Source organism: Pectinophora gossypiella, chromosome 21 (assembly GCF_024362695.1).
Source record: "Pectinophora gossypiella chromosome 21, ilPecGoss1.1, whole genome shotgun sequence".
In the NCBI taxonomy this organism is placed as follows: domain Eukaryota; kingdom Metazoa; phylum Arthropoda; class Insecta; order Lepidoptera; family Gelechiidae; genus Pectinophora; species Pectinophora gossypiella.
Genome location: NC_065424.1, coordinates 5,112,545 through 5,138,256, shown reverse-complemented (window position 1 = coordinate 5,138,256; position 25,712 = coordinate 5,112,545). Strand labels below are relative to the sequence as shown.

At 37.5% G+C, this 25,712-nt stretch overlaps 1 protein-coding gene across 1 annotated transcript in view; it reads left to right on the top strand.

Annotated features, from left to right (window-relative positions):
• LOC126376460 (putative vitellogenin receptor) overlaps nt 1-25,712 on the top strand; it is a 66,024-nt gene that overhangs the window by 1,855 nt on the left and 38,457 nt on the right. The window contains exons 3-14 of the mRNA XM_050023831.1: nt 1,116-1,273; nt 2,337-2,451; nt 6,796-6,972; nt 9,439-9,705; nt 10,519-10,616; nt 11,558-11,665; nt 12,096-12,280; nt 14,256-14,448; nt 15,116-15,272; nt 16,598-16,756; nt 24,956-25,105; nt 25,579-25,704. Coding sequence (XP_049879788.1) covers nt 1,116-1,273; nt 2,337-2,451; nt 6,796-6,972; nt 9,439-9,705; nt 10,519-10,616; nt 11,558-11,665; nt 12,096-12,280; nt 14,256-14,448; nt 15,116-15,272; nt 16,598-16,756; nt 24,956-25,105; nt 25,579-25,704 — 1,893 coding nt within the window. The remainder of the gene's footprint in view (nt 1-1,115; nt 1,274-2,336; nt 2,452-6,795; nt 6,973-9,438; nt 9,706-10,518; nt 10,617-11,557; nt 11,666-12,095; nt 12,281-14,255; nt 14,449-15,115; nt 15,273-16,597; nt 16,757-24,955; nt 25,106-25,578; nt 25,705-25,712) is intronic.

Here is a 25,712-nt window from a genome sequence, read left to right as displayed (position 1 = left end):
CAATAGTTATAAGTTTTAAAAAATTAACAGAGGCTCCCAAACTAGGAGAGTCTGTATCTTGGGAAACCGTGGACAATGGGATACAAGTCTTGTAAGATTGACGCAAAATTTGCCAACAATAATAATAACCACAGGAAACTTAATTGTTTAACTGTTTTGTCTGGGATACTGGGACTTATTAGGATAAATATGCTATCTGGTAAAGCTTATCAGGAAGAGCAAAGTATAAGTATTTATTGATCACAGCCTTTTTCCTTGTAAACTAATCAACAGAGATTGCAACTCAAATACTTAATTTAAATAATATACGACTAGCAATAGGAACTGCAAGTTATTATTAATAATAAACTTTATTGCACAAAATAAAAGATGTAAGTACAAATATGTTTAAGTACTTAAAATTAGAAATATATTCTAAAAATATTTACCTACAGGGTTGTACATAGGTCCCCAAAGTACGCAATGCCTGAATCTTGGGGAAGCAGTTATTTTTTTTATTAAAAACTAGCCTTAATATTACTTACAATGTAAAATAGAACATAAAAAAAAAAACAAAAATAAGCATTACAAAATAAACTGTAGTATAGGTATAAATTGAGGAAGAGATGAGTTATCTTTGATTACTTGTAACTCTGTCCACCCCATTAGGGATTACGGGCGTGTTTATGTATGTATGTTTGATTAACAATCTTCCACTCACATAGACTAGGTATACAGGGTGTTTGTGACATCGTAACGAAAACTTTGAGGAATGTTTCAGATCATGATTCTGAGTTGATATCAAGTGGAATTTTCCGTCACAAAAGTATGTAATGGAAAATAATTCAAAAAAATAAATAAAAAATATCATGATTTTTCCGACAAGAAATTCTACCTGATATCAACTCAGAATCATGATCTGAATCATCCCCTTAGTATTAGTTACGATTTCACTAACATCCTGTATAATGGTTTTGTAAAGGTACATAGGACAACAAAAAGATATTTTGTATATTATCACTGAATGAATTGAATCATAAGACATGTAAGGTTTTGAATTGTTAATTTTACATAATTATAATGGTAATAAATGAAATATTACCGACTGGTTTACCAAATAATGTCTTCCCTCCCAGCCGACCAGACTCCGGATCCTGGGCTGTGCAACACTACCCACCACTTCCTCTGCGAAGACAAGAAGAAGTGTATCAAGCTCACTTGGCTGTGCAACAACAAGACAGACTGTCTGGATGGCAGCGATGAAAAAAATTGTACAGGGGTTAAACGTCCCTATGTAAGTTGATTAACCCTTTTAACACTTTCAAGGACAAAACGTCTACGGACGTTCCGATTCCAAGGTGTCATACCACCTATTATGAACCATCAATGACCCATGGTCTCTGTCTGTAAAAGGGTTAAAGTTGTAAGACCTGTGCTTTTAAAATCGAAACCCATTATTTAACTACAGGGGGGTTAAAAAGACCAAATCGAAGCAATTCATCTAAAAAATCCACACAAATGTCAAATAGCAATATTGCTTGACATGAATTTCTTCAATGTGGCCTTTTAACCTCTCCTATCCAAGAAAGCCACATTAAAGCAATTCATTTAAAAGGCAATATTGAAATTTGACATTTGCGCATATAATGAGAAATGTCGAATAGCAATATTCCTTTTTTATCACTAAGGGTGCGTTAATACTAAAGTGGAGTGAAGACGGTATGAAATGGTTCAATTACAGCGTGCGATAGAGATATTCTGTCTCCTTGTCTTCCATACGTGATTTGTCGATAGTTTCATGTCTCCACTCCGCATCGCATCTACAAAAACGGTTTTAAAATTCTCTCTCTCTCTATTTAAGAGCTGCGCTCTTGTCGGTGGAGTAACAAAGTAAAAAAAAAAGAAAAAGTATGGAATGTATGGGAGTTTTAAAAGTATGCAACTGAGAAAAAATTATATAACACTAGAATTTTCATGAATTTTGCGCCGGAAAATTCCACGTGATATTAACTCAGGATCATGATCTGAATCATCCCCCTTACGATGTCACTAACACCCTGTATAGCCTGTTTATTGTGAATCTGTTAAAAACATCTTGTTTGTGATTTGTGTAGTAATTAAATAAATATTAACTGATTATTATAAAAGCATCTTTTCAACAATTTTTTGGTATTGTAATTGGCAGCTCTCAGACGTCAAACACACAGTTGCGCGTGTTGATAATGTTGTGTAGTGTACGTGTGAAACGAGGTTGTTTGTATGATTTTTTTTTGGAAAGGGTTTAACGGCTCTGGCCTAGTAGCCTTTTAAACCTGTCATTAATTTAAGATACTAAAGACGATTATATTTGTATGCAGTCGGATTGCATGGGCTTCAAATGTGTAAGTGACAAGCGCTGCATCTCAAAACTGTGGGCCTGCGACGGCGCTTACGACTGCGTGGACAACAGCGATGAAACCCCTGAAACATGCCGTAAGCATTACTACAATATTATAATTAAAACACATAATATCGGGTTCTTACCGCGTTTAAAATAGGTATATGAGACTCCCGATATTTCGACACTGTTGCAAGTGCCATGATCACGGAATGACTGATGAGATTGGATTAGATTTTTTATCCCTATTTTAAACGCGGTAAGAACCCGTTATTATGTGTTTTAATTATGATAATAACCGCGTAAACTTAAAACAATGTACAATTATTGAAACTTTTCCATCAAAAATGGCTCCAAGTTGTCGGCCTACACTGTTGTGTAGGCATGCAGTCACTGCTGGGCAAAATCAATTAACAGGAAAGGGAATGGAGCATACTCCACCACGCTGCTCCACTGCGGGTTGGTAGAGGTATTTTTAACAGCTAATAGCCGCACATTGGGTCGAAAGTGCTATTGCAGGGACTTACGATTCAACTTTCGTTTATCACATATTTGATTATGCCAATAGATAGAGCTAATCAAACACAATAAATGTTATGTTAGGTCATTTTTTCCTAAAGTTTATACTTTGGCCAGAAAAAAACATTTTCTGTTTTTTTTGTATGAAACGTATCAAAGACAGTTAAATTTCTGCCAAGTCCATACCGATCCAGCCGCGAGACCTTATTTTCTGTAATCTTTGTCTAGTTGACTACTCAAATGCAAAATCAGCATCTGCCTAAAGTTGGAATTCTTTGAAAGAAATGGGTCAGAAAAAGACAAAAAATTCAACATTTCAAAATTCAGTTTTATGTTTTATTAATTTATTATAAGCTTAGTTCTATGTTAAATACTATACAGAAATACATTACAACACAAGTGACAAAGTTAAAATGAACAAAAAAATATTTTGAAGGTACCTACCCAGAACATATAATTAATGAATAACCTTTACTTATGTTTTTTCGTAATAAAATTTCTCAAAATTAATTAACCTCTATATATCACTATTGCTCGCCATAAATTGTGACAATACATTGTTACAACTCTTATTAATTGGTTACCTACATAAGTTTTAACAAAATAATAATATAATCTTAAGAGATACTTAAACAAAAATATACTACTTAACTTGTAAAAGACAAAAGATATTAAATACAAAAAAGTTAGCCATTATTTTAAAATACTATTCACTTCACTATCACTAGAACTATCTTCTAAATTACTTGTGTCTATAAATTCTATATCAGATTCAAGCGGATAATGCAGCAAAAGCTCTCTGGCTTCGGAAGAAAGAATCATTCCCTTTTGCTTTGTCATTCGAGGTCTAAGACTCGTTATCACTGGATCAGAAGACAATAGAAGATTATGCAAATTGTCTTCATTTGTCGCTGTCCTACTTATTTTTCTGGAATGGTTCTCTCTGTGTTTCCGGAAGTCTTTGTTACGAGCTTCTGCTGCTTCTTCAGATAGTTTTCCTATGGGCATAGCACCAAAATGTTTAATTATATCTGCTCCATGGATCAATAGCTCGATGGCATGTAATACCATGGATAAAATTCCACATACATCTTTGCAGTGTTTTTACAGTACTGAGAAAATTTTGAATTATATCCATTTTTGGTGCTATGCCCATAGGAAAACTATCTGAAGAAGCAGCAGAAGCTCGTAACAAAGACTTCCGGAAACACAGAGAGAACCATTCCAGAAAAATAAGTAGGACAGCGACAAATGAAGACATTTTGCATAATCTTCTATTGTCTTCTGATCCAGTGATAACGAGTCTTAGACCTCGAATGACAAAGCAAAAGGGAATGATTCTTTCTTCCGAAGCCAGAGAGCTTTTGCTGCATTATCCGCTTGAATCTGATATAGAATTTATAGACACAAGTAATTTAGAAGATAGTTCTAGTGATAGTGAAGTGAATAGTATTTTAAAATAATGGCTAACTTTTTTGTATTTAATATCTTTTGTCTTTTACAAGTTAAGTAGTATATTTTTGTTTAAGTATCTCTTAAGATTATATTATTATTTTGTTAAAACTTATGTAGGTAACCAATTAATAAGAGTTGTAACAATGTATTGTCACAATTTATGGCGAGCAATAGTGATATATAGAGGTTAATTAATTTTGAGAAATTTTATTACGAAAAAACATAAGTAAAGGTTATTCATTAATTATATGTTCTGGGTAGGTACCTTCAAAATATTTTTTTGTTCATTTTAACTTTGTCACTTGTGTTGTAATGTATTTCTGTATAGTATTTAACATAGAACTAAGCTTATAATAAATTAATAAAACATAAAACTGAATTTTGAAATGTTGAATTTTTTGTCTTTTTCTGACCCATTTCTTTCAAAGAATTCCAACTTTAGGCAGATGCTGATTTTGCATTTGAGTAGTCAACTAGACAAAGATTACAGAAAATAAGGTCTCGCGGCTGGATCGGTATGGACTTGGCAGAAATTTAACTGTCTTTGATACGTTTCATACAAAAAAAACAGAAAATGTTTTTTTCTGGCCAAAGTATAAACTTTAGGAAAAAATGACCTAACATAACATTTATTGTGTTTGATTAGCTCTATCTATTGGCATAATCAAATATGTGATAAACGAAAGTTGAATCGTAAGTCCCTGCAATAGCACTTTCGACCCAATGTGAGCCGGGACCAACGGCTTAACGTGCCATCCGAAGTACGGAATCATCTTATTTTTCCAGACAATCAGGTGATCCAAGCATGTGTAGACCTTACCAAACAAAGTGATTTGTGACAGCCTCACAAAGTGATTTCAAAAATGTCCCCATCGCGATCGGGAATCGAACCCGGACCTCCAGCTCGTGAGCCTAACGCTCTAATCACTAGACCACGGAGGTCCTGTGATACACTGGTTTGCTTGACAAACGGAGAGCGCAGGGAACCAAGCAGGGAACCCGATACCGGACTTGCGCCAATGAGTTATTAATTTATCTTAAGTGCAGTTTTTTTCTAACATACTTGGCTCGACCATTATAAACGGCGAAATGGCTCACCACCTATCACGTTGGTCTAACAGAAAGCTCGGCGAGATGTGGGTACTTAGTTCACCATGCGATGGATGTACCTCTGACCGTGATCTTATGTTACATTATATAAATCATCTCCCTAGCATTATCCCGTTTTTTAACAAGGTCTGCTAACCTAACTTGAAGATTTGACAGGTTCGGATTTTTTACAGACGCGACTGCCTGTCTGACCTTCCAACGCGCGAAGGGAAAACCAGCACAATACAGGTTAGGTCACATACCTCCGAAAATGCATTTCTCGGGGATGTGGGTTTCTTCACGATGTTTTCCTTCACCGCTGAGCACGTGATAATCATTTCTGATCCAAACATGAATTCGAAAACAAATTCGACAATCATTGGTTTAGGCCTGTGCTGGATTCGGACCTGCGACCTCAAAGTGAGAGGCAAGCATTCTACCCAATTGGCTACCACGGCTTCAAAAAAAATAAAGAATAACAACAACATAACATAAGGTCACGACTGTGTCCCAATTTGGGGTAGGAAGAGGTACATCCATCGCAAGATGAACTAAGTACCCACACCTCACCGAGCTTTCTGTTAGATTAACGTGATAAGTGGTGAGCATATATATGTCGCAGTCGGATTGTATAATCCGCTGTATTACATTACGGCTAGCTGTTTTAAAAAACAGAATGCGGCGGTTCCACGATTAGCCGTATTGTCAATGCGATACGTTCTCCAATAAAGCGATCCACGTTTAGCCGCATTGTACTACTACATAAATTGTAGGGTGACCATGATTAAAATTATAAAACATCAGGTTTTTTCACTGTTCCACATATTGTGAAGAATATATTTTTTCTAATTGCACTTGAAAATTGTTCTTAAATTCACTATGTACCGACATATTTAACACGTTTTGAATGACGTATGGCGACGAATACGTTTCGGCGGTTTTTTACTTAGCGCCATTCAATACAGCTAATCGTTGAACCGCCGGCGCCAGCGGATTATACAATCCGACTGCGAAATATATATAACATGTTAATGGTGCTAATTCCTGTAAATACCATCTAATTTTATTTTAAGTTATATCTGTCATTTTCTTATCCGCCGAAAAGAAAAGGGACGGGTAATCGACAAGCATAAAATTTATGGAACACACGTCAATTTTAAGCACAAATCTAAACCAACCGTCTAAAAATTTTACATCAGTCAATAACCCGACACATTCATTTACTCATTCTTCCTAAAATTAAGAGCTGTGAATTATCCGTCCCTTTCCTTTTCGACGGATATGAAAATGACGGATATAACTTAAAATAAAATTAGGCGGTGTCTGCAGGAATCGGGGCCAATGTTATGTTATGTAAATATGTTATGTTATTGCAGGAGAATACGATCGCGAGTCCTCCTTGGAAGCCTTGTTGGAGAACTGTGAAGATCCATGGTTTCATAACAAGACTTATATGTGTCAGGATATGAAGATGTGTGTCCCTACAGACTATATGTGCAATGGTATGCATGACTGCAAGGATGGTAGCGACGAAGGTGACTTCTGTGCCAATTGTAAGTATAACACACGTTTGTTTTTGTTGTGCTTACGAAAATCTCAAAAGATAAAAAAATATCTTACTATAGAAAAAAACATATACAAGTGTACTATATCCTCTACCGAAGGTTGTCTGGAAGAGATCGCTCATAGCGATAAGTCCGCCTTTGTCCACCTTAGAATAAGTTTGTCCTGTAAATGTTTTGTGAATTTGTGTGCAATAAAGTGTTTTTATTATTATTATAGAAAAGTAATAAATTATTTGTTATAAAAGGACGCCACAAACAATAAGTAACAATACAAAAACATCAGACTCAAAACTTACACAAGTTGACAATAGACCGTTTCCAACTAGTCAAATGGCTTATTATTTTCGAGGCGACTAAAAACTTAAAGGGCGACTAATTGTTTTGTTACAAATAATTACTTGGCAGCGATTAAATATTATTGCGACAATTATATTAGATGAGCTTCGAAATGCAAGGATTTACAAAAACTCAATAATGGCTGCTACTTTGGTAGCAAAAATATTTAACAGGGCCAATGAAATTATAGGTGAGGAGGTAAATAATGTCTTGGCGACTAATATTAACACAGGAGAATTAAAAATATTTTATTGGCAAATATAGGCTTCCATATAAAAATACACTTTTGGGCTGCGATTTGCAAGCACCTAAAAAAATAAAACGGGTACTGTAATTAAGTATTAGGTTTCTAATATTTTTGTTTGTGAATCAAAATTTAATGAAAACGGCGCCAAGCGCGCACGCTTAGCAGTGTGCGGGCCGCGGCGCGGGGGGTGGTGTCGGGTTTTATTAGCCAATGACAAGCGGCAGGCACCCCGACACTGTAGATATAGGTTTCGAAGTGGGTTAGGTTACTTGTGACCATCGAGGCCCGAAGGGCCGAGAGGCGGCGGTGAAGACCTTTTAAGGTCACTGAATTTGAAGGTTTATTAACAGTAGTGTAATGAATGATCGGCATCATGATATTTTGGACAAAATGTATTTCGGCCAAACCTAACTTCGGAAAATAGTTTTTCCTACAAATGAAACGTCGGAGTAACGAAAAATATCGAATTGTTATTAAGTCAAACGAAACTTAGGCAAACGTGATTTCGGCGAAGTGAAAAAACCCGAAACGAAAATAGTCAAAAAGTTTTCTGTTTTCGGCAGAAAAAACATCAAACTTACCTAGATAGGTAACCGTAGCCATACAAGTATTATTATTATTTATTCAACCAATATTATTTTTTGCATGCCAGTATTTGCTTTATTTAGACCTCATAAAATGTCGCACATAGTATGTTTTATATGACCATGTGCATATTTTTTTCTCACCCCATTTAATTTTATAAACGACCTCATTGTATAATTTATAAAAGCCTTTTTTCTACATTTTATCCGCTGTCAAGTTGTCGCCTAACAATAAATTTAGTTGCCACACAAAAAAATCACTGCTAATTTAAATTTAAATAAAGCTTATAACTTAATATAAAGCTGCTACTGGCCCCGATTCCTGGAGACACCGCCTAATTTTATTTTAAGTTATATCCGTCATTTTCATATCCGTCGAAAAGGAAAGGGACGGATGATTCACAGCTCTTAATTTTAGGAAGAATGAGTAAATTAATGTGTCGGGTTATTGACTGACGTAAAATTTTTAGACGGTTGGTTTAGATTTGTGCTTAAAATTGACGTGTGTTCCATAAATTTTATGCTTGTCGATTACCCGTCCCTTTCCTTTTCGGCGGATAAGAAAATGACAGATATAACTTAAAATAAAATTAGATGGTATTTACAGGAATTAGCACCACTTTATGCTTAAAAGGCTACTTCACTGTAGCTGCCAACCAATTATTTTTGCTACCCATTTTAATTATATTTAAAACCCTAAATCACATTAGTTTGTCGCCGCGTTAAATACATGCCTAGTCAAATCAGTTACTCTTTACTAAACGTCAAAACACGAAATTACTATGAAAGTAAGATAACGCAACCTATGACGTCATAGAAAAACGTGATGAAATGTCGCACTTACTGTTACATTTAAAATTCATAAATTAGTTAAATAAATAGAAAAAAGAAACCTTTTTGTCGCCTTTAGATCTGTGTTTATTGTAATGAGAAAATCAGCCAAGACGGGACCGCCTTGGCTGGCAACCCCGGAGCTACAGGGGAGTAACTGGATTGGGCGTATCTGCCCTGTGACTTGGTCGTCTTAGCGGCCACATAAAACACCCCACATTTAATGGGTGCCCGTAAACGCCATTTTAAAAAGATTTAATTACGTATATTTTGGTGGCCGTAAACTAATCGATACGCACCACTTAAATATTTTGCTAGGGCCGCGACTGGCAGGAATCAACCAATCACGGCGGTCTATAAAGCAACAGTTTCCGTCTGCTTGCTGTGATTGGTCAACGACTGCTCCGCTACTATGGCCCTAAACATCTGAACTTTTTATTGTGCCGTTCTTTACAGGGAAAACAATGTGCACTAACGAAACTTGCCCTTCGCATTCCAATGCTACTTGCTTCCCTGAGCGCGAGGGTCCAGTTTGCATCTGCCCGTACTACCAGTACTGGGACAAGGCCACCAACACCTGTATACCCATGGACATGTGCAGTGAAGCTCGACCACGTTGCTCACAGATCTGCGAGAGCAGAAAATCAGGGGCGTTTTTATGCCATTGTGAAGAGGGGTATCTCTTAGACGGGCATAAGATTGGTTATGTCTGCATGGCGCCAGGTATTTTTTTTATACGATTTTTATTTTTTTCATTTTTGACTTTTGACCGCCAGGACGTCTCAAAAGGCCACATTGAAACAATTTGTAAAAAAAAGCAATAAGACTATTTTCCAACTAGTCAAATCTGTTACTTTTTACTAAACGTCAAAACACGAAATTAACACTTTCAAATACAGAACGTCTAGGGACGTTCCGATTCCAAGGTGTCATACTACCTATTATGAACCATCAATGATCCATGGTCTCTGTCCGTGAAAGGGTTAAGTTACTATGGAAGTTGTTTGAAAAAGCACACTGTGACGTCATAGAAAAACGTGACGAAGTGTCGCACTTATTATTACATTATATTAAAATTCGTAAATAAGTTAAATAGAAAACGCTTTTTGTCACCTTTAGATGTGTCTTTATTTAGTAATGAGAATTATGAATCTACCCAATTTTGTAATTTAACATTTGCGCATATTATTATAAAAGTGCACAATCAAATGTTAAATAGCTATTCGCAACCCTAACATTAAATTAATATGTTTTATTCCAATGACAACATTTGTCGCGTCACTTCCGTTTTGCTTGTGCTCCATAAACTACTATTTTGTAAAAGTTTTTAAATTACATTCAGTGATTTTTACGGCACTCTGGACGTTTTCATCTGACATCTTCATCCTCAGACAACCAGACCTCTACAGCCATTAAGGACATCACACCTAATCGTAACAATAGCAATATTCCTTTCTTAGATGAATTGCTTCAATATGGCCTTTTTAACCCCCAGCTCACCTCTGATTGTAACTTTTCTTTTCTTTTCTTTTTCAGACCCAGAAGCAATGCTATTCTTTAGTACCCGCAACGAAATTAAATACTTCTTGCTAAAATCTAAAAAAGTGATCACAATTGCTACAGGCGTTAAACAGGTAAGACATAGGGCTGATAGGGTTTTGGATGCGCATGAGTGTAATCGAAACGTTTGGAGCGCCGAGAGTTCTTATTCTAATTCCTGCGTGAACAACATAACAATAAAGTATTTAGTTCTGAATTCTAATTCTACATAATAATAAGAATATAATAATAAGTCCGGAATCCTATCATCATCATCAGCCGTACGACGCCCACTGCTGGGCATAGGCCTCCCCCAAGGATCTCCACGACGATCGGTCCCGCGCTGCCCGCATCCAACGGCAACGGAATCCTATATACAAACATAAATAAACTCACGCCTATTTCCCACCGGGGTAGGCAGAGACTATGGAATTCCATTTGCTTTCCTGACACACTTCTCTTGCTTTCTCCACATTCATCAATCGTTTCATACACACACACCGGTTCAGAATAGATCGTATTGAACCTTTTCCAAGTCTTCTCCAATTTGGTCAATCAATGTACGTCTTTCTACGTCTTCCTCTGCCAGCTTTACCACCAACCTTCACTTTATATACTGCTTTTGTACACCCGGGTTGATGAGATGGGTAATTCACCTCACAACCCACACGATAGAAGAAGGCCAGCTTATGTACGTCTCACGCTCGGCACAGGCCTCCCCTCAATCAACCGGAGGGGGTATGGAGCATACTCCACCACGCTGCTCCACTGCGGGTTGGTGGAGGTGCTTTTACGGCTAATAGCCGGGACCAACGGCTTAACGTGCCCTACGAAGCTCGGAATCATCTTACTTTTTCGGACAATCAGGTGATTCAAGCCTGAAAAGTCCTTACCAAACAAAGGACAGTCTCACAAAGTGATTTCGACAATGTCCCCATCGGGAATCGAACCCGGACCTCCAGATCGTGAGCCTAACGCTCTAACCACTAGACCACGGAGGCTGTGTTGAGTGTGTACATTTAACTAAATATTTCAGGCTCATGGATTGACCTATGATGGCAAGTTCTTGTACTGGGTGGAAACAGCACAGGGACACCAGGCTATAGTGAGGGCGCAACTTGATGATGTTGCTGGCACTAAACAGGTACATTAATTATTACATACCTTTAAAAAAAGTTAATGTAACGCCTTAACCTCTCATATGCCGAGATACCAGATACAATAGATTTTACATTGTGTCTGGTCGAGATCCGCGTTCCGGCGTTCGAAAGATTAAATCTAAATTAAGATTTTATCTATCAATCTAAACAGAATAACTAGTTCAGGCGGTCTAAAAGGCCACATTGCAGCAATTCATCTAAAATTAATATAGCAATTTTACAATAAAAGTAAATAGCAATATTGCTTTTCCTGATGAACTGTTTTAATGTGGCCCTTTTAGACTCCCTCATAGTTTTTATTCGCTCCCAATTCAGCAAAATAGCCTGTGCCAATATCAGATAGCAATATTGCTTTTAAAATGTATTGCTTGAGTGTGGCCTATTTAGACCACTGTAGTAGGTATCTTATTCCAGGTGGTAGTAGGCCTAGGCCTGGAAGACCCAGGTGACATCGCCCTGGATTGGCTTGGAGGGCACATTTACTTCGGCGATGCTCAGCGCGGCGTCATTTCCGCCTGCACCTCTAATGGCTCCATGTGTACCACCATACAAACTGATGCAAGGGTGCCCAAGTTTATTACGTTGAATGTTAGAGCCGGGTGAGTTGACTTTAGTTGGTTGGCACATCTCTCGTCTCTTTCGCACTGGGCGCTGTACCATATCTTTGTCTTGTAAAACCCAGAGGGAGTGAGGGCGGCAACGACATGATTTGGTGCGGGGCGAAGTGTTCCCGTTCTATTGGTGCTCCCACACTGCCGTTAGAAAATGTTTACTAACGTTAGTAAACATTTGTTAGCAAACATTTAATCACAAGTGTTAAAATAAATTTTCATGTTAGAAAATGTTTAGTAATGTTAGTAAACATTTTATAACAAAACGTCCTCAGAAGGCGAAACCAAACTGCGAGCCAATACTAGATGTTATAAAATGTTTAAACATTTTCCATCAATTTAACATGTAACAGTTTCTAACAAAATGCAACAATTGTTAACATTTGTTAGTAAATGTTTTGGTGTTATAAAATGTTTACAAACACTTTCTAACGGCAAGTGTGGGAGCACCTTAAATGTAGTATTATTCTTTATTCTATGGTAGGTTGCTGCGTGCGGTCGCTGTTGTAAACAATACGTAGGTAAAGTTTTCGCAAACATTGTAGTTTGTGTATGCCTCCGATGTTAATATTTATTTATCATTATACCGTTTCGGTCTTTTTTGTTTTTAATAATATTTTTTCTATTTATTTTATTATTATTTTTTTATATGTTATTGCACTAAGTAATTGTAAGCGGATTATAGCGCCGAGACAAACCCGTGAGGGGTTTAGCGGTGTTATTTTATTCTTTTTTGTTAATTTTTCGTTGTATTCAATAATTAAAAAAAAAGGTAAAGGTAATAGTAGTAGAATACTACGTATATAAAATTCAAATCCAACTATACAGGGTGTTAGTGACATCGTAACGATAACTTTGAGGGATGATTCAGACGTGATTCTGAGTTGATATTAAGTAGAATTTTCCGTCGCAAAAGTATGAAACAGAAAATAATTTAAAAAACCACTAAAATTCTCATGAATTTACCGACAGGAAATCCCACTTGATATCAACTCAGAATCTTGGTCTGAACCATCCCGGTCAGTATTCGTTACAGTGTCACTAACACCCACACCTACTTGCTTGTATGGCTACCTGTACGTACTTGTACGGGGTGTAAGTGACATCGTAACGAATACTGAAAGGAATGATTCAGATCATTATTCTGAGTTAATATTAAGTGGAATTGTCCATTGGTCCAAAGGCTGGCCATTGCCATTCAACACGGTAATGCGGCTAGTGTTGTGAGCACCTTTGCTCCGGGAACAGTGAGGGGCGGGTTATTTAATGACTAGTTTTTAAGTTTGTTTTTGTGACGTATTGTTATATTTCTGAATAAACCTATTGAAAATTATCCATCGCAAAAGTATAGAATTGAAAATTATAAAAAAAAAACTAAAAAAATATCATGAATTTTGCGACGGAAAATTCCACTTCATATTAACTCAGAATGATGGTCTGAATCATCCCCCTCAGTATTCGTTACGATGTCAGTAACACCCTGTATTTTTATTCAGTAGGTAACACAGTTACACTTTGAATCGTCATTTTTCTTCGAAACGTCTCATCCGCCTAAAGCTACTGCAGCTTCTCACAACATGTATAGCAGGGGAAAAGAAACTGCAAGGAAAACCTCGGCACAGGGCCATAGACATTGTTTTTTTTTAATATACTTACTGTTATACAATTTATTATGAATAAACAACAATACAACAAACAAACACAAAACAATAATACAATAAAATACAATTTATTTTAATTTTATTTTATTTAATATACTGTTTTTATTTATTATTTTATTTTACAATTTATTTCGTTTGTTTTGTTTTTGATATGATGTTATTATCTTGTTTTTGTGTGTGTGGCGCCCTATTATAATAAACTATTTCTATTATATTCTATTTAGTAATTAGTAGTAATAGGAAATTTCAGGCGACCAACTTGATTGGTTTAAATATTTATATGACCACTTGTGACCTCACAGCGAGATGTACTGGGCGGATTGGCATCACAAGCCGGTGATAATGAGGTCCCGTATGGACGGGTCTAATGCGCGCGTGCTAGTGGACACTATGGACTCCTTCGCCATGGGGCTCGCTGTGGACCCGCCCTCCAACCGGCTCTACTTCATTGACAACACCATTAAAGGCGTCCGACTTGATGATGGGCGGGTGTTTGTAAGTAATCATCCTCATCACCCTAACATTATCCCGTTTTTCACGGCGTCCACTTACTTAACCTGAAGATTTGACAGTCCGGCTTTTTACAGAAGCGACTGCCTGTCTGACTTTCCAACCCGCGAAGGGAAAACCAGCCCAATACAGGTTAGGTCACACACCTCCGAAGTTGCATGTTTTCCTTCACTGCTGAGCACGTGATAATAATTTATGATCCAAACGTGATTTCGAAAACAAATTCGACAATCATTGTTCGTTTCAAATCAGGTTCGAATCCAGCACAGGCCTAAGGATTCGAACCTGCGACCTCAAAGTGAGAGGCAAGCGTTCTACCAACTGGGCTACCATGGCTTCAAAATAATGATAGAATAACAACAACATAACAAATCAGCCGGCAATGTCCAAACCAGGGTCAGAGATTTTTGACATATGTCCCAACCGGGATTCGAACCCGGCACCTCCAGATCATGAGCCCAACGCTCAACCACTGGACCGCGTCTTCTTGTGCTAATATGTTCCTTTTGTGCAATTTACGAACATTGTTATGGAAGAACGGAGTCACCTATTACAAGCATATCTATGCTTAAAAGGTGGCTCCAAATCCAGTATAAACCATGTACCAAAAGATACTGCAATAAACTTTTTTTTTGTGCATTTCTACTTACAGTCAATATTCGATGTGGACGTCTACCGTCCGTACGCGCTGACTGTGTTCGAGAACGGCATCTATTTCGGCGACTGGAATTCCAATAGCATCCGGACTTCGTTGAAGCTCGTCGGGACCGCCAGCGGCCCAGTCACATCAGTAGACTCAGCTGTCTATGGTAAGCCACGAAACATACATACATGTACATAAACTCTCGTCTCTTTCGCACTGGGCGCTGTACCATATCTTTGTCTTGTAAAACCCAGAGGGAGTGAGGGCGGCAACGACATGATTTGGTGCGGGGCGAAGTGTTCCCGTTCTATATGTAGTATTATTCTTTATTCTATGGTAGGTAAAGGTATTAGTATAGAATAATACTACGTATATAAAATTCAAATCCAACTATACAGGGTGTCAGTGACATCGTAACGAAAACTTTGAGGGATGATTCAAACGTGATTCTGAGTTGATATCAAGTAGAATTTCACGAAACATACATACATGTACATAAACTCACGCCTATTTCCCACTGCGGTAAGCAAAAAATACAAAATACTAAGCAAAGACTATGGAATTCCATTTGCTTCGATCATAACATACTTCTCTCGCTTCCTCCACATTCATCAATCGTTTCATACACGCACACTGGTTCAGAGTAGAAAATAAAGCCACGAAACCTTGGAAAGACATTATCGAGACAAACCAGTCTTGATTTAGCTGTGCTGCGCGTCAAAATCATCTGCACACGGCGTCGTATCGTAATACGCGTTAGGTCATATTGAAGCAATTCATCTGAAAAGCATTATTGCATATAGAATAAGTGTAAGTACAATGTCAATAAATGCAAAGCACTTAACAATAAATAATGCAATTGTTATTTACATGAATTGCTTCAATGGAGCCTTTTTTGCGATTACGACACGGTACGATGAAAGTATCTAACTTTGTTGTGTGAGGTAAAAATAATAAAAAAAAAACAAATAAAGTATAATATGATAATTATTTATTTGGGTATACACAATACAATATATTACAATATGTTACAAAATATAATACATATAATTAAATAATATGCATTATACAATGTATAATATACATTTTACTCTTAAATGAGGCGTGTAGGTTTCACCATTTTCCAGTAAACTGTCTAACTAGATAAATTCTGGTGGTCTAAAAAGGTCATTCATCTTAAGGATGAAAGGCGTTTCATCTTGAAAAGCAATTTTGCTTTTTGTAATTTTTATCATGACGTAAATTATGTACTTAAATGGCAAATAGCAATATTGCTTTTGAGATGAATTGCTCAATGTGGTGTTTTAGACCACCAGTAGGCTCTGCACGGTAACAGCGCCGAAGTATATCGAGGCCTTCGACCAATAGCCGTAATAATTCGCTTCGGTTGTCATGCAGACCCAGCAGAACTTATTTAATTAGACGGTTTACTAGAGAGTGGTGAACCCATTTTTAGACCCCTGATTTCAAATTGACCGTATTTACTCCCAGGGCTCCACATGTACCACAAGATCCTGATGCAGTCCAAGTCGAACCCGTGCGCGGTTAACAACTGCTCCCACTTCTGCCTGCTCACCTCCAATGAGACGTATGCGTGCGCTTGCCCCGACGGCCTGCAGCTCGATGACACCAACAACCGGACTTGTCTACGTAAGTTGTCTATACCATCTACTATTTTTTTTTTTTGGTTTTTTACTTCTCGTACGTATTTTTTGTTCTTGATGATTAATGAAATGATGACAGGTGATGATGATGAAACCTAAGCCCCCACCCTCGGAGTAGACTCCTACTCCGAACCCCAAACGAATTAACTCAAAAGTCCGCATAAACTTTCGAGTTATGAAGCGGCTTCCTGGCACGAAGGGAAAATAGGCAGATACACTTTGTTTATTGAATACTCTGATATAATAACACTCGCGAATGTCTTCCGACTAACTTAATGCGATCATTAAGGGCATTTCTACGGGAAGGGCCGATTGAGTGATTCCAGTGAAAAAAGTACCTGTAGCATCTAATTACGTACTTGGAAAAAATACTCACGTATTTATAGGACTCTTGGCTTGGTGGAGAGTAATTTAGAAGACCGTAGAGTATTATAAAAGCGTCAAAAAAAAATCCCGAAGTTTGAAAACGGGCAGAATTTGGCTTAAAATGACGTGAAGCCATTCCAGAATTGACTCGTTATTGCTACATAACTTTTAAAATACTAATTTCCAGAACATAATTCCAACGTTCACAGAACAAGGGATAGTTAATAAAGCTAAATACGTAATTGTGTTTATTGTGAACTCTTTAGTTTTAGTACAATAAAATATTTTAATTTTGAAGCCAGCATGTGTCTCAATTCGGTGAAATTAAGTTTTGTCAACTTACATCACTAACTACGCGCAGTACTATCATCACTACCCGGTTCCCGTGGAGAGCCAGGTGCGCCCGAGTGCCCAAGATGTGTGGATGGGTGGACTGCTGCATAGAGGAGGGTTTTTCGAAGGGTCGAAATCGTTCGTTTTTTTTGGGGTAGTGTCAATTCTAAAATCGGTGGAAGATATTAATTTTGTTTATGAAGTATTTAATAATATATGTGCTAAATTAATTAAGTATTTAGGTGATATCTGACTGTATGTTTTGTATTAATTGATTTAATTGATAACTTTACTAGATAATTGATGAAATGTGATATTTTCTCAATTCGATGGGTCTCAATTCCCTAGAAAATGGGGCATCGAATTGAGAATTACTTGCACCGAATTGAGATTTGATATTGTTTACATAACAAATGGCATCACGCCTGTTACCCCGAAGGAGTAAGTGAGGGAGAGGGATAGGTTATTATTATTCTGAGAACATTATTAGTATTAGATGTAATAATTCAATCAAAGGAGAATGGGCGAATCTGGTCCAAGAACCTCCACTGATGAGACTTATATGTAATGAAAGCTTATGCTTTCTCTATGAATCTGGCAAAGTTCTATCAGATTCTGTCCCGGGGTTCTTTTTTTACGGCCATGTTTGTCCTGGCTAAAAATGTGATAAAATACAGTGGGAGCTAAAATCGGCTCAAGATTTGTTGCTGGATAACTAAGTCTACATAAATAATTATGTATCATATTGTATATCATTTTAAAGAGGATCTTTTCCAGAATCCGAAACATAAAAAAAAACAAAAAAAAATCTTTTTGTAAGCGAATTATAGTCAATTTATATCTGCAGCGCCATTGTTTCTCGGTAGCTAAGTTCAAGTTTCATGCCTTTTACCCCTTCCAAAAGTATCTTACCGATTTTTTTTATATTGCTTCCGGAATTTGATCTGAGTGATAATAACAAGAAAAATAAATAAACACCTCTCCGATAGAGACCGGCTAAGCTATTGCCTATTGCAAGAAATCGTCATCATTAGCAAGTCATTACGGTATTGCATATTATAAGCTTATCAGCAACTTGGAACTTGGTCCAAGAACCTCCACTGGTGAGACTTGCATGTAATGATAGCTTATACTTGTCCTATGATTCTGGCAAAGTTCTATCAAACTCTGTCCTAGGGTTTTTTTACGGCCATGTTTGTCCTGAGTGTACAGTAGTGGACTGCAAAATCACCTCAGGATTTGTTGTCGATAAACTATTTAACTAAGTCTATATACATAATTATATATCATAATGTATATCAATTTTAAAGGGGAAGGTTATCAGAATCAGAAACACAAATAAAAAAAAATGCATTATGTAAACGACTTTTAGCCAACTCACGTCCGTAGCACCATTTTTCTCAGCAGCTACGTACGAGTTTCGCGCCTTCCAACCTTTCCAAAGGAGCCCAATCATTTTTTTCCTTCTTCTGATATTGCATTCTTAACCTGACAAGTGACAACAAAGAAAAAAAAAATAGATACCATTCCGATAGAGGCCGCGTAAGCTATGGACCTATTGCAAGATAACGTACTCAAAGGCTAGTCATTATAATCCAACAGACGTAACATGATTAGAATGCGGCGGGACGGAAATGTAGTACATCGCCTTATGCGAAAGAGACGAAATATGTGTCTCTTTAATACTAACAGCAATACAACTATACAGCTTAGTACGAGAGAAACAAGAAATAAGTCATTCTAATCAAGATGCAATACAATGACTCTATTGTATACAAAAGAAACACATTTATTAAACAAGTTCAGGCAATAACTGGTGCAAAAGGCGGCTTTATTGCCAAGGTAGCAATTACTACCAGGCAACCTTACGTTTACGATACGTTTGTTGTACCATTCGGCATTGTTTATAAGACAAGATATAAGCCTGGATTAATAAAACAAGATTGTGGTGAAAGAAAACATACTACATTTGCGTCCTCCCGCATTCTAATCATGTTACGTCTGTTGGATTATAATGACTAGCCTTTGAGTACGTTATCTTGCAATAGGTCCATAGCTTACGCGGCCTCTATCGGAATGGTATCTATTTTTTTTTTCTTTGTTGTCACTTGTCAGGTTAAGAATGCAATATCAGAAGAAGGAAAAAAATGATTGGGCTCCTTTGGAAAGGTTGGAAGGCGCGAAACTCGTACGTAGCTGCTGAGAAAAATGGTGCTACGGACGTGAGTTGGCTAAAAGTCGTTTACATACTTAATGCATTTTTTTATTTGTGTTTCAGATTCTGATAACCTTCCCCTTTAAAATTGATATACATTATGATATATAATTATGTATATAGACTTAGTTAAATAGTTTATCGACAACAAATCCTGAGGTGATTTTGCAGTCCACTACTGTACACTCAGGACAAACATGGCCGTAAAAAAACCCTAGGACAGAGTTTGATAGAACTTTGCCAGAATCATAGGACAAGTATAAGCTATCATTACATGCAAGTCTCACCAGTGGAGGTTCTTGGACCAAGTTCCAAGTTGCTGATAAGCTTATAATATGCAATACCGTAATGACTTGCTAATGATGACGATTTCTTGCAATAGGCAATAGCTTAGCCGGTCTCTATCGGAGAGGTGTTTATTTATTTTTCTTGTTATTATCACTCAGATCAAATTCCGGAAGCAATATAAAAAAAATCGGTAAGATACTTTTGGAAGGGGTAAAAGGCATGAAACTTGAACTTAGCTACCGAGAAACAATGGCGCTGCAGATATAAATTGACTATAATTCGCTTACAAAAAGATTTTTTTTTGTTTTTTTTTATGTTTCGGATTCTGGAAAAGATCCTCTTTAAAATGATATACAATATGATACATAATTATTTATGTAGACTTAGTTATCCAGCAACAAATCTTGAGTCGATTTTAGCTCCCACTGTATTTTATCACATTTTTAGCCAGGACAAACATGGCCGTAAAAAAAGAACCCCGGGACAGAATCTGATAGGACTTTGCCAGAATCATAGGGAAAGCATAAGCTTTCATAACATATAAGTCTCATCAGTGGAGGTTCTTGGACCAAGTTTCATACAAAAGTGCCCATTGTCATTTAGAGCGAATAAAGCAGTTGGCCAGAACGTATTTGCCGGAGGGATGGCTCCAGTGGTTAGTCATTCCTCACACGAGACAAGACCTCTTAGGCCCAAACTTGGACCCGCTTGTTCTGAACAAAATTAGATTCGCTCTCCCGATAGTCGAGCTTGCAAGAGCATTTTGCTCAGAATGTACATTCCTCTCGGAGAAGACCTACCGGAGAAGACCTAGCTTTAGAAATTAAAATACTGGGATGGCCCTTTTGTGTAGGTCTCATAATTGGTCCACCTTCAATCAGTTCAAGGATCAAAGGATCAGCTGTTCTAAATGAGCTGATAGTGGTTTCACTCGCTGAATTAAAACCACTGCTTTTAGCCGTAAGGATGCGTCTAAGGAGCTAGCAGATAGTAAAGATATAGACGATCTATCTACAGTTCGGTCCTCATCATCGAAGTCAAAGAAATTGTCCAGGGTCGATAAATTAGAACAGAACTTTAGTGAGATGAAGGACATGCTTTCCAACATCCTAAAGAGGCTCGATAATACTTCAGACGATGAATGTCGTTCGCACGAAGGATGTCTTGAGGAGCATACAACGAAATCATTCACCTGGAAAGTTCCGTATCTATTACCTGAAGAAGATGTAAGTAGAAGATTTTAATTTCGCTTCCATGACTAAGGAACAAGATCCCTGAGGGAATCAAGTGCTTGAGGTTGGGTGAACTAGCATAAAAGCAGATTCGTTATTCGTCTTTCACGCCTTTTGAGTTAACCCTTGCTTAAAGAAGTTTAACTCGTCAAACACCTCGACAATTTTCTCTTAGCCAATCAACAGAAAGACTAGTTAGAGGAAGACACCTTATACGTGGTAAATTATCTGGAGAAGCTTGGATGGAAAATAAACAGAAATAAATCTCTGAACCCACCAACCCATTGTCTAGACTACTTGGGGATAATGTGGGACACAAAGAAAAACAGAACCTTTTTACTGGACAGCAGAATAGACAACTTAACAAGTATCCTTATGGAAGTATTGAAATCAGGAACCTGGAATTGGGTCACAGGAAAAAGTCTTGTAGGGAAATTGAGCTTTGCATCTTTCACGGTCCCTCTAGGAAGATTACATATCAGACGTCTTCAACTTTAGCCAATTGTCTTCCTCAACACCAGAAAACACGGAAATTTCTAATACCGACAAAAGCTCTACAGGAATGTTCTTGGTGGTTGGATCACCTTCACAAAGGATGAACAATTTTCATATATCAGGGCACAGTATTCATCACAACAGATGCTTCAGACAACGGATGGGGTGCTCATGTCAACGAGTCTCTAATCAGCGGAGTTTGGGAGAAGAGCCAAACCTTGTGGCATATAAATCGCAAAGAGCTGTATGCAGTATACCGAGCATTTCAGATGACATTACCCCAACTACATGAATGACAAGTCATTATTCAGTCCGACAACAAAACGGTTGTGTCCTATGTAAGGAATCAGGGGGGAACAAGTTCCAGTCTCTTAACAGACCTAGTAGCAAAACTTCTGGAACTTGCTCAAAGGAACAGAATAGAAATTTTTGCTTATTACATTCTTGGTGTTTTTAACGAGATTGCCGACAGCCTCTCGCGGCAGAAATCTCTAGCGGACTGGCATCTGTCGGATCGAGTGACGAACTTTCTATTCAAAAAGTGGGGAATTCTTCAGATAGACCTTTTCGCAACTTCTCATTCGAAAGTAGTTCCAATTTATGTGGCCTGAGATGTGAGAGACAAAGGTGCTATTTTCATAGATGCATTCAGCAAAACATGGGACTTCGACCTAGCTTGGGTATTTCCTCCACCAGTGCTGATACCTCTACTAGACGAACGCAAGGGAGATTAACGCTTAGAACTACGCATGTCAAAGGGAAGTGAGGAAGGTGTAATCTCACATGGTCAAGCCTAGGCAAGACATGAAATATATCATTTTCTACCCTTCGTGGGGAAAAGTTTCCTATTTTTTACGATATTAATTTGTTTGTCTTTCGTCATCTTAATACACCTTTCATACACATATCCGTCCTCACGCAATCCAATCCACACCTTTTTCGGTCGTCTCCTACCCCCTATGTCCATGCACATTCATACTCACCATATATCATCTAATATGACTTCCATTCCTCTTCATTAGATGTCCATACCACATCATTATTGGTCATTCATTGCATTATTTCTATAATAACTGACAGCATTTCTAAATTCGCGGGCTTATTTCTCAATTCCGTGATTCATTTTCGCAATTCGCTGAGCCGCTTCTCAATTCGGTGTATCATTTTCTCAATTCGGTGGTTGCCCAATTCGGTGATTAACTTTTCTCATAAACCACTTCACCAAATCTGGTCCCAATTGCATCATTAGATTCAAGATGAAATATAGTTCAATATTTGTTATTAAAATATTCATAAAAGCCTAATTTCAATTTCGGCACCGAATTGAGAAAAAATAGACCCTTCCGTAGAAATGCCCTTAACCACAAAACACCACTTCGTATTAATTATTTAGATTACTCAATGAAAAAAGCAACTGTCCCGTTCCCGTTTCCCGCCGAAAAGCCACCATCTACTAAGTAGACGCTAACAAAATATAAGCTCACAACTATATCCCAATTGGGTTGATCATAGGTACGAGGGGTGTAGAAATAATAAGCTGGTGTAAATTATAAATAGACTGTATTTTAAAATTAAGTTTACCAAATTACAGCCATTATGCAGAAAGTTGAGAAGAAGAAAAAAATACAGGCAACATACAAAAACTTAGGTTACGGTGTTACCATTTACATAAAAACGTTTTGTTATTTTTTAATTATAATTATGCAGATTATATGAAATGAATGAATTTAAATCTTATTATTTATTAAATGAATATATATATACATTATTACGATTTATTATATATTTGATGATAATTAATTTAATTAATAACACAGTGCATTAAATCCGTATTTCAGTGTGTAGGGCATATCAAATTGCAATGCATTTCAAAATTTTGTTGTTGTAGTTCAGCCTCGTGTTTACTAGGCAACACGTAATGGTCAACATGTACGGCAGGCTTTTTGGCGGGAAACGGGAACGGGACAGTTGCTTTCTTCATTGAATAATCTAAATAATTAATACGAAGTGGTGTTTTGTGGTTAATGATCGCATTAAGTTAGTCGGAAGACATTCGCGAGTGTTATTATATCGGAGTATTCAATAAACAAAGTGTATATGTCTATTTTCGCTTCGTGCCAGGAAGCCGCTTCATAACTCAAAAGTTTATGCGGACTTTTGAGTTAATTCGTCTGGGGTTCGGAGTAGGAGTCTACTCCGAGGGTGGGGGCTTAGGTTTCATCATCATCATCATCATCTTTCATCATTTCATCAATCATCAAGAAAAAAAATACGTAAGACATGGCTGTATGGGTATAGTTCCCTTTGCCTTACCCTTCGGGGAAAACCAAAACAAAAAAAAAAAACATGTACGGCAACGTTGCACAACAGCGCGCGACGTTGCCAGCTGATGCGCAACATGTCACGCGGCTTGTTGTTTACAGAGAATAGTTGAGCATCAATTGTAGGCTGGAGACGCGATGCGCAACAACACTAGTTCCTCTGGCGACTTGTTGTCGACAACATACGATTTAGACCCTGACGGCGACGAGTTCCTTCCTAGTTCTTATATTTCCATGTGTAAAATTATGCTAATTATTATCGAGACGAGTTCTTCTTTATGAAAAGTTTTAATTTTACCATTTCTTAATTTTCCGAATGCCTCATTTTCCTAATTATACATAATAAGACAACATTGGTGCTAATTCCTGTAAATACCATCTTAATTTATTTTAAGTTATATCTGTCATTTTCTTAAACGCCGAAAAGGAAAGGGACGGGTAATCGACAAGCATAAAATTTATGGAACACACGTCAATTTTAAGCACAAATCTAAACCAACCGTCTAAAAATTTTACATCCGTCAATAACCCGACACAGTTAAGTAGACAGCACGTCAAACGGATTGCATACCAGCGACGTACCTTTTGATTCGCCCGGGTTATTCATTCATTCACTCATTCTTCCTAAAATTAAGAGCTGTGAATCATCCGTCCCTTTCCTTTTCGACGGATATGAAAATGACGGATATAACTTAAAATAAAATTAGGCGGTGTCTGCAGGAATCGGGGCCATTGTTAAACAAAAGTTCCGCGGTAACTTTCAACTTGTTTGGCAACTTGTTGTGCATTATGTTGCGCGCTAAATGTTGCCGAGAGGAAAGACGGCTTAAAAGACGGTAATAGTGAAAAGTGATCATTTTCTTAAAGTTCCGACGCGATCATAAATTGTGCGCAATGATCCCTGCGCCTAAATAACATTTATACGTTACTTCCAGCTATCCAACACTATCGACCACAATATTTAGTGGTGGGCAGCGGTTCTACCTTCACCCGAATACAGTACAACACCCTCGGCAACCCGGAAACACATGCAGCGCACTTCGACATTGGAAGAGTACAAGCCATGGCTTACGACAGTCTGAGAGGTAACTTTCTATATATTTACTCATGGTATAATAAAACAAGGTATATGCTCAATCCTAGGAAAAGCCTTTGTTATCCGTTTAATGACATAAGTGTTGCATGAGTGTTACAATTAAATTGTTTATTGAATATTCCGATATAATAACACTATCGCGAGTGTTTTCCGACTAACTTAATGCGATATTTAACCATATAACAGCACTATTTATTATTTAGATTATTCAATGAAGAAAGCCACTGTCCCGTTCCCGTTCCCGCCAAAAAGCCAAGCGCGCACAAGACGCGGTACGATCTGTCAAAGTATGCTCATTAGCGTTAAGACAGGCAAAGGGAACATTGCCCATACAGCCAGTTCATATGCTATCAATGTTCATTAGCATAGTGATGTATCAGTCGATATTCTGTTAATCGATTCTGTTCTATATGAGTGATTAAGCAGCCCATTGTCATAAATTAAAAAATATATTTATTGCAGACACGCTGTATATATACGACGCGCAGAGGAAGACGATAAACTACATTAATATGACTGACTTCACCCGCGGCGTCACTCGCTTGCTGCTCTATAAGGGGCTCGAAAACGTCGTCGATATGGACTATGGTAACACG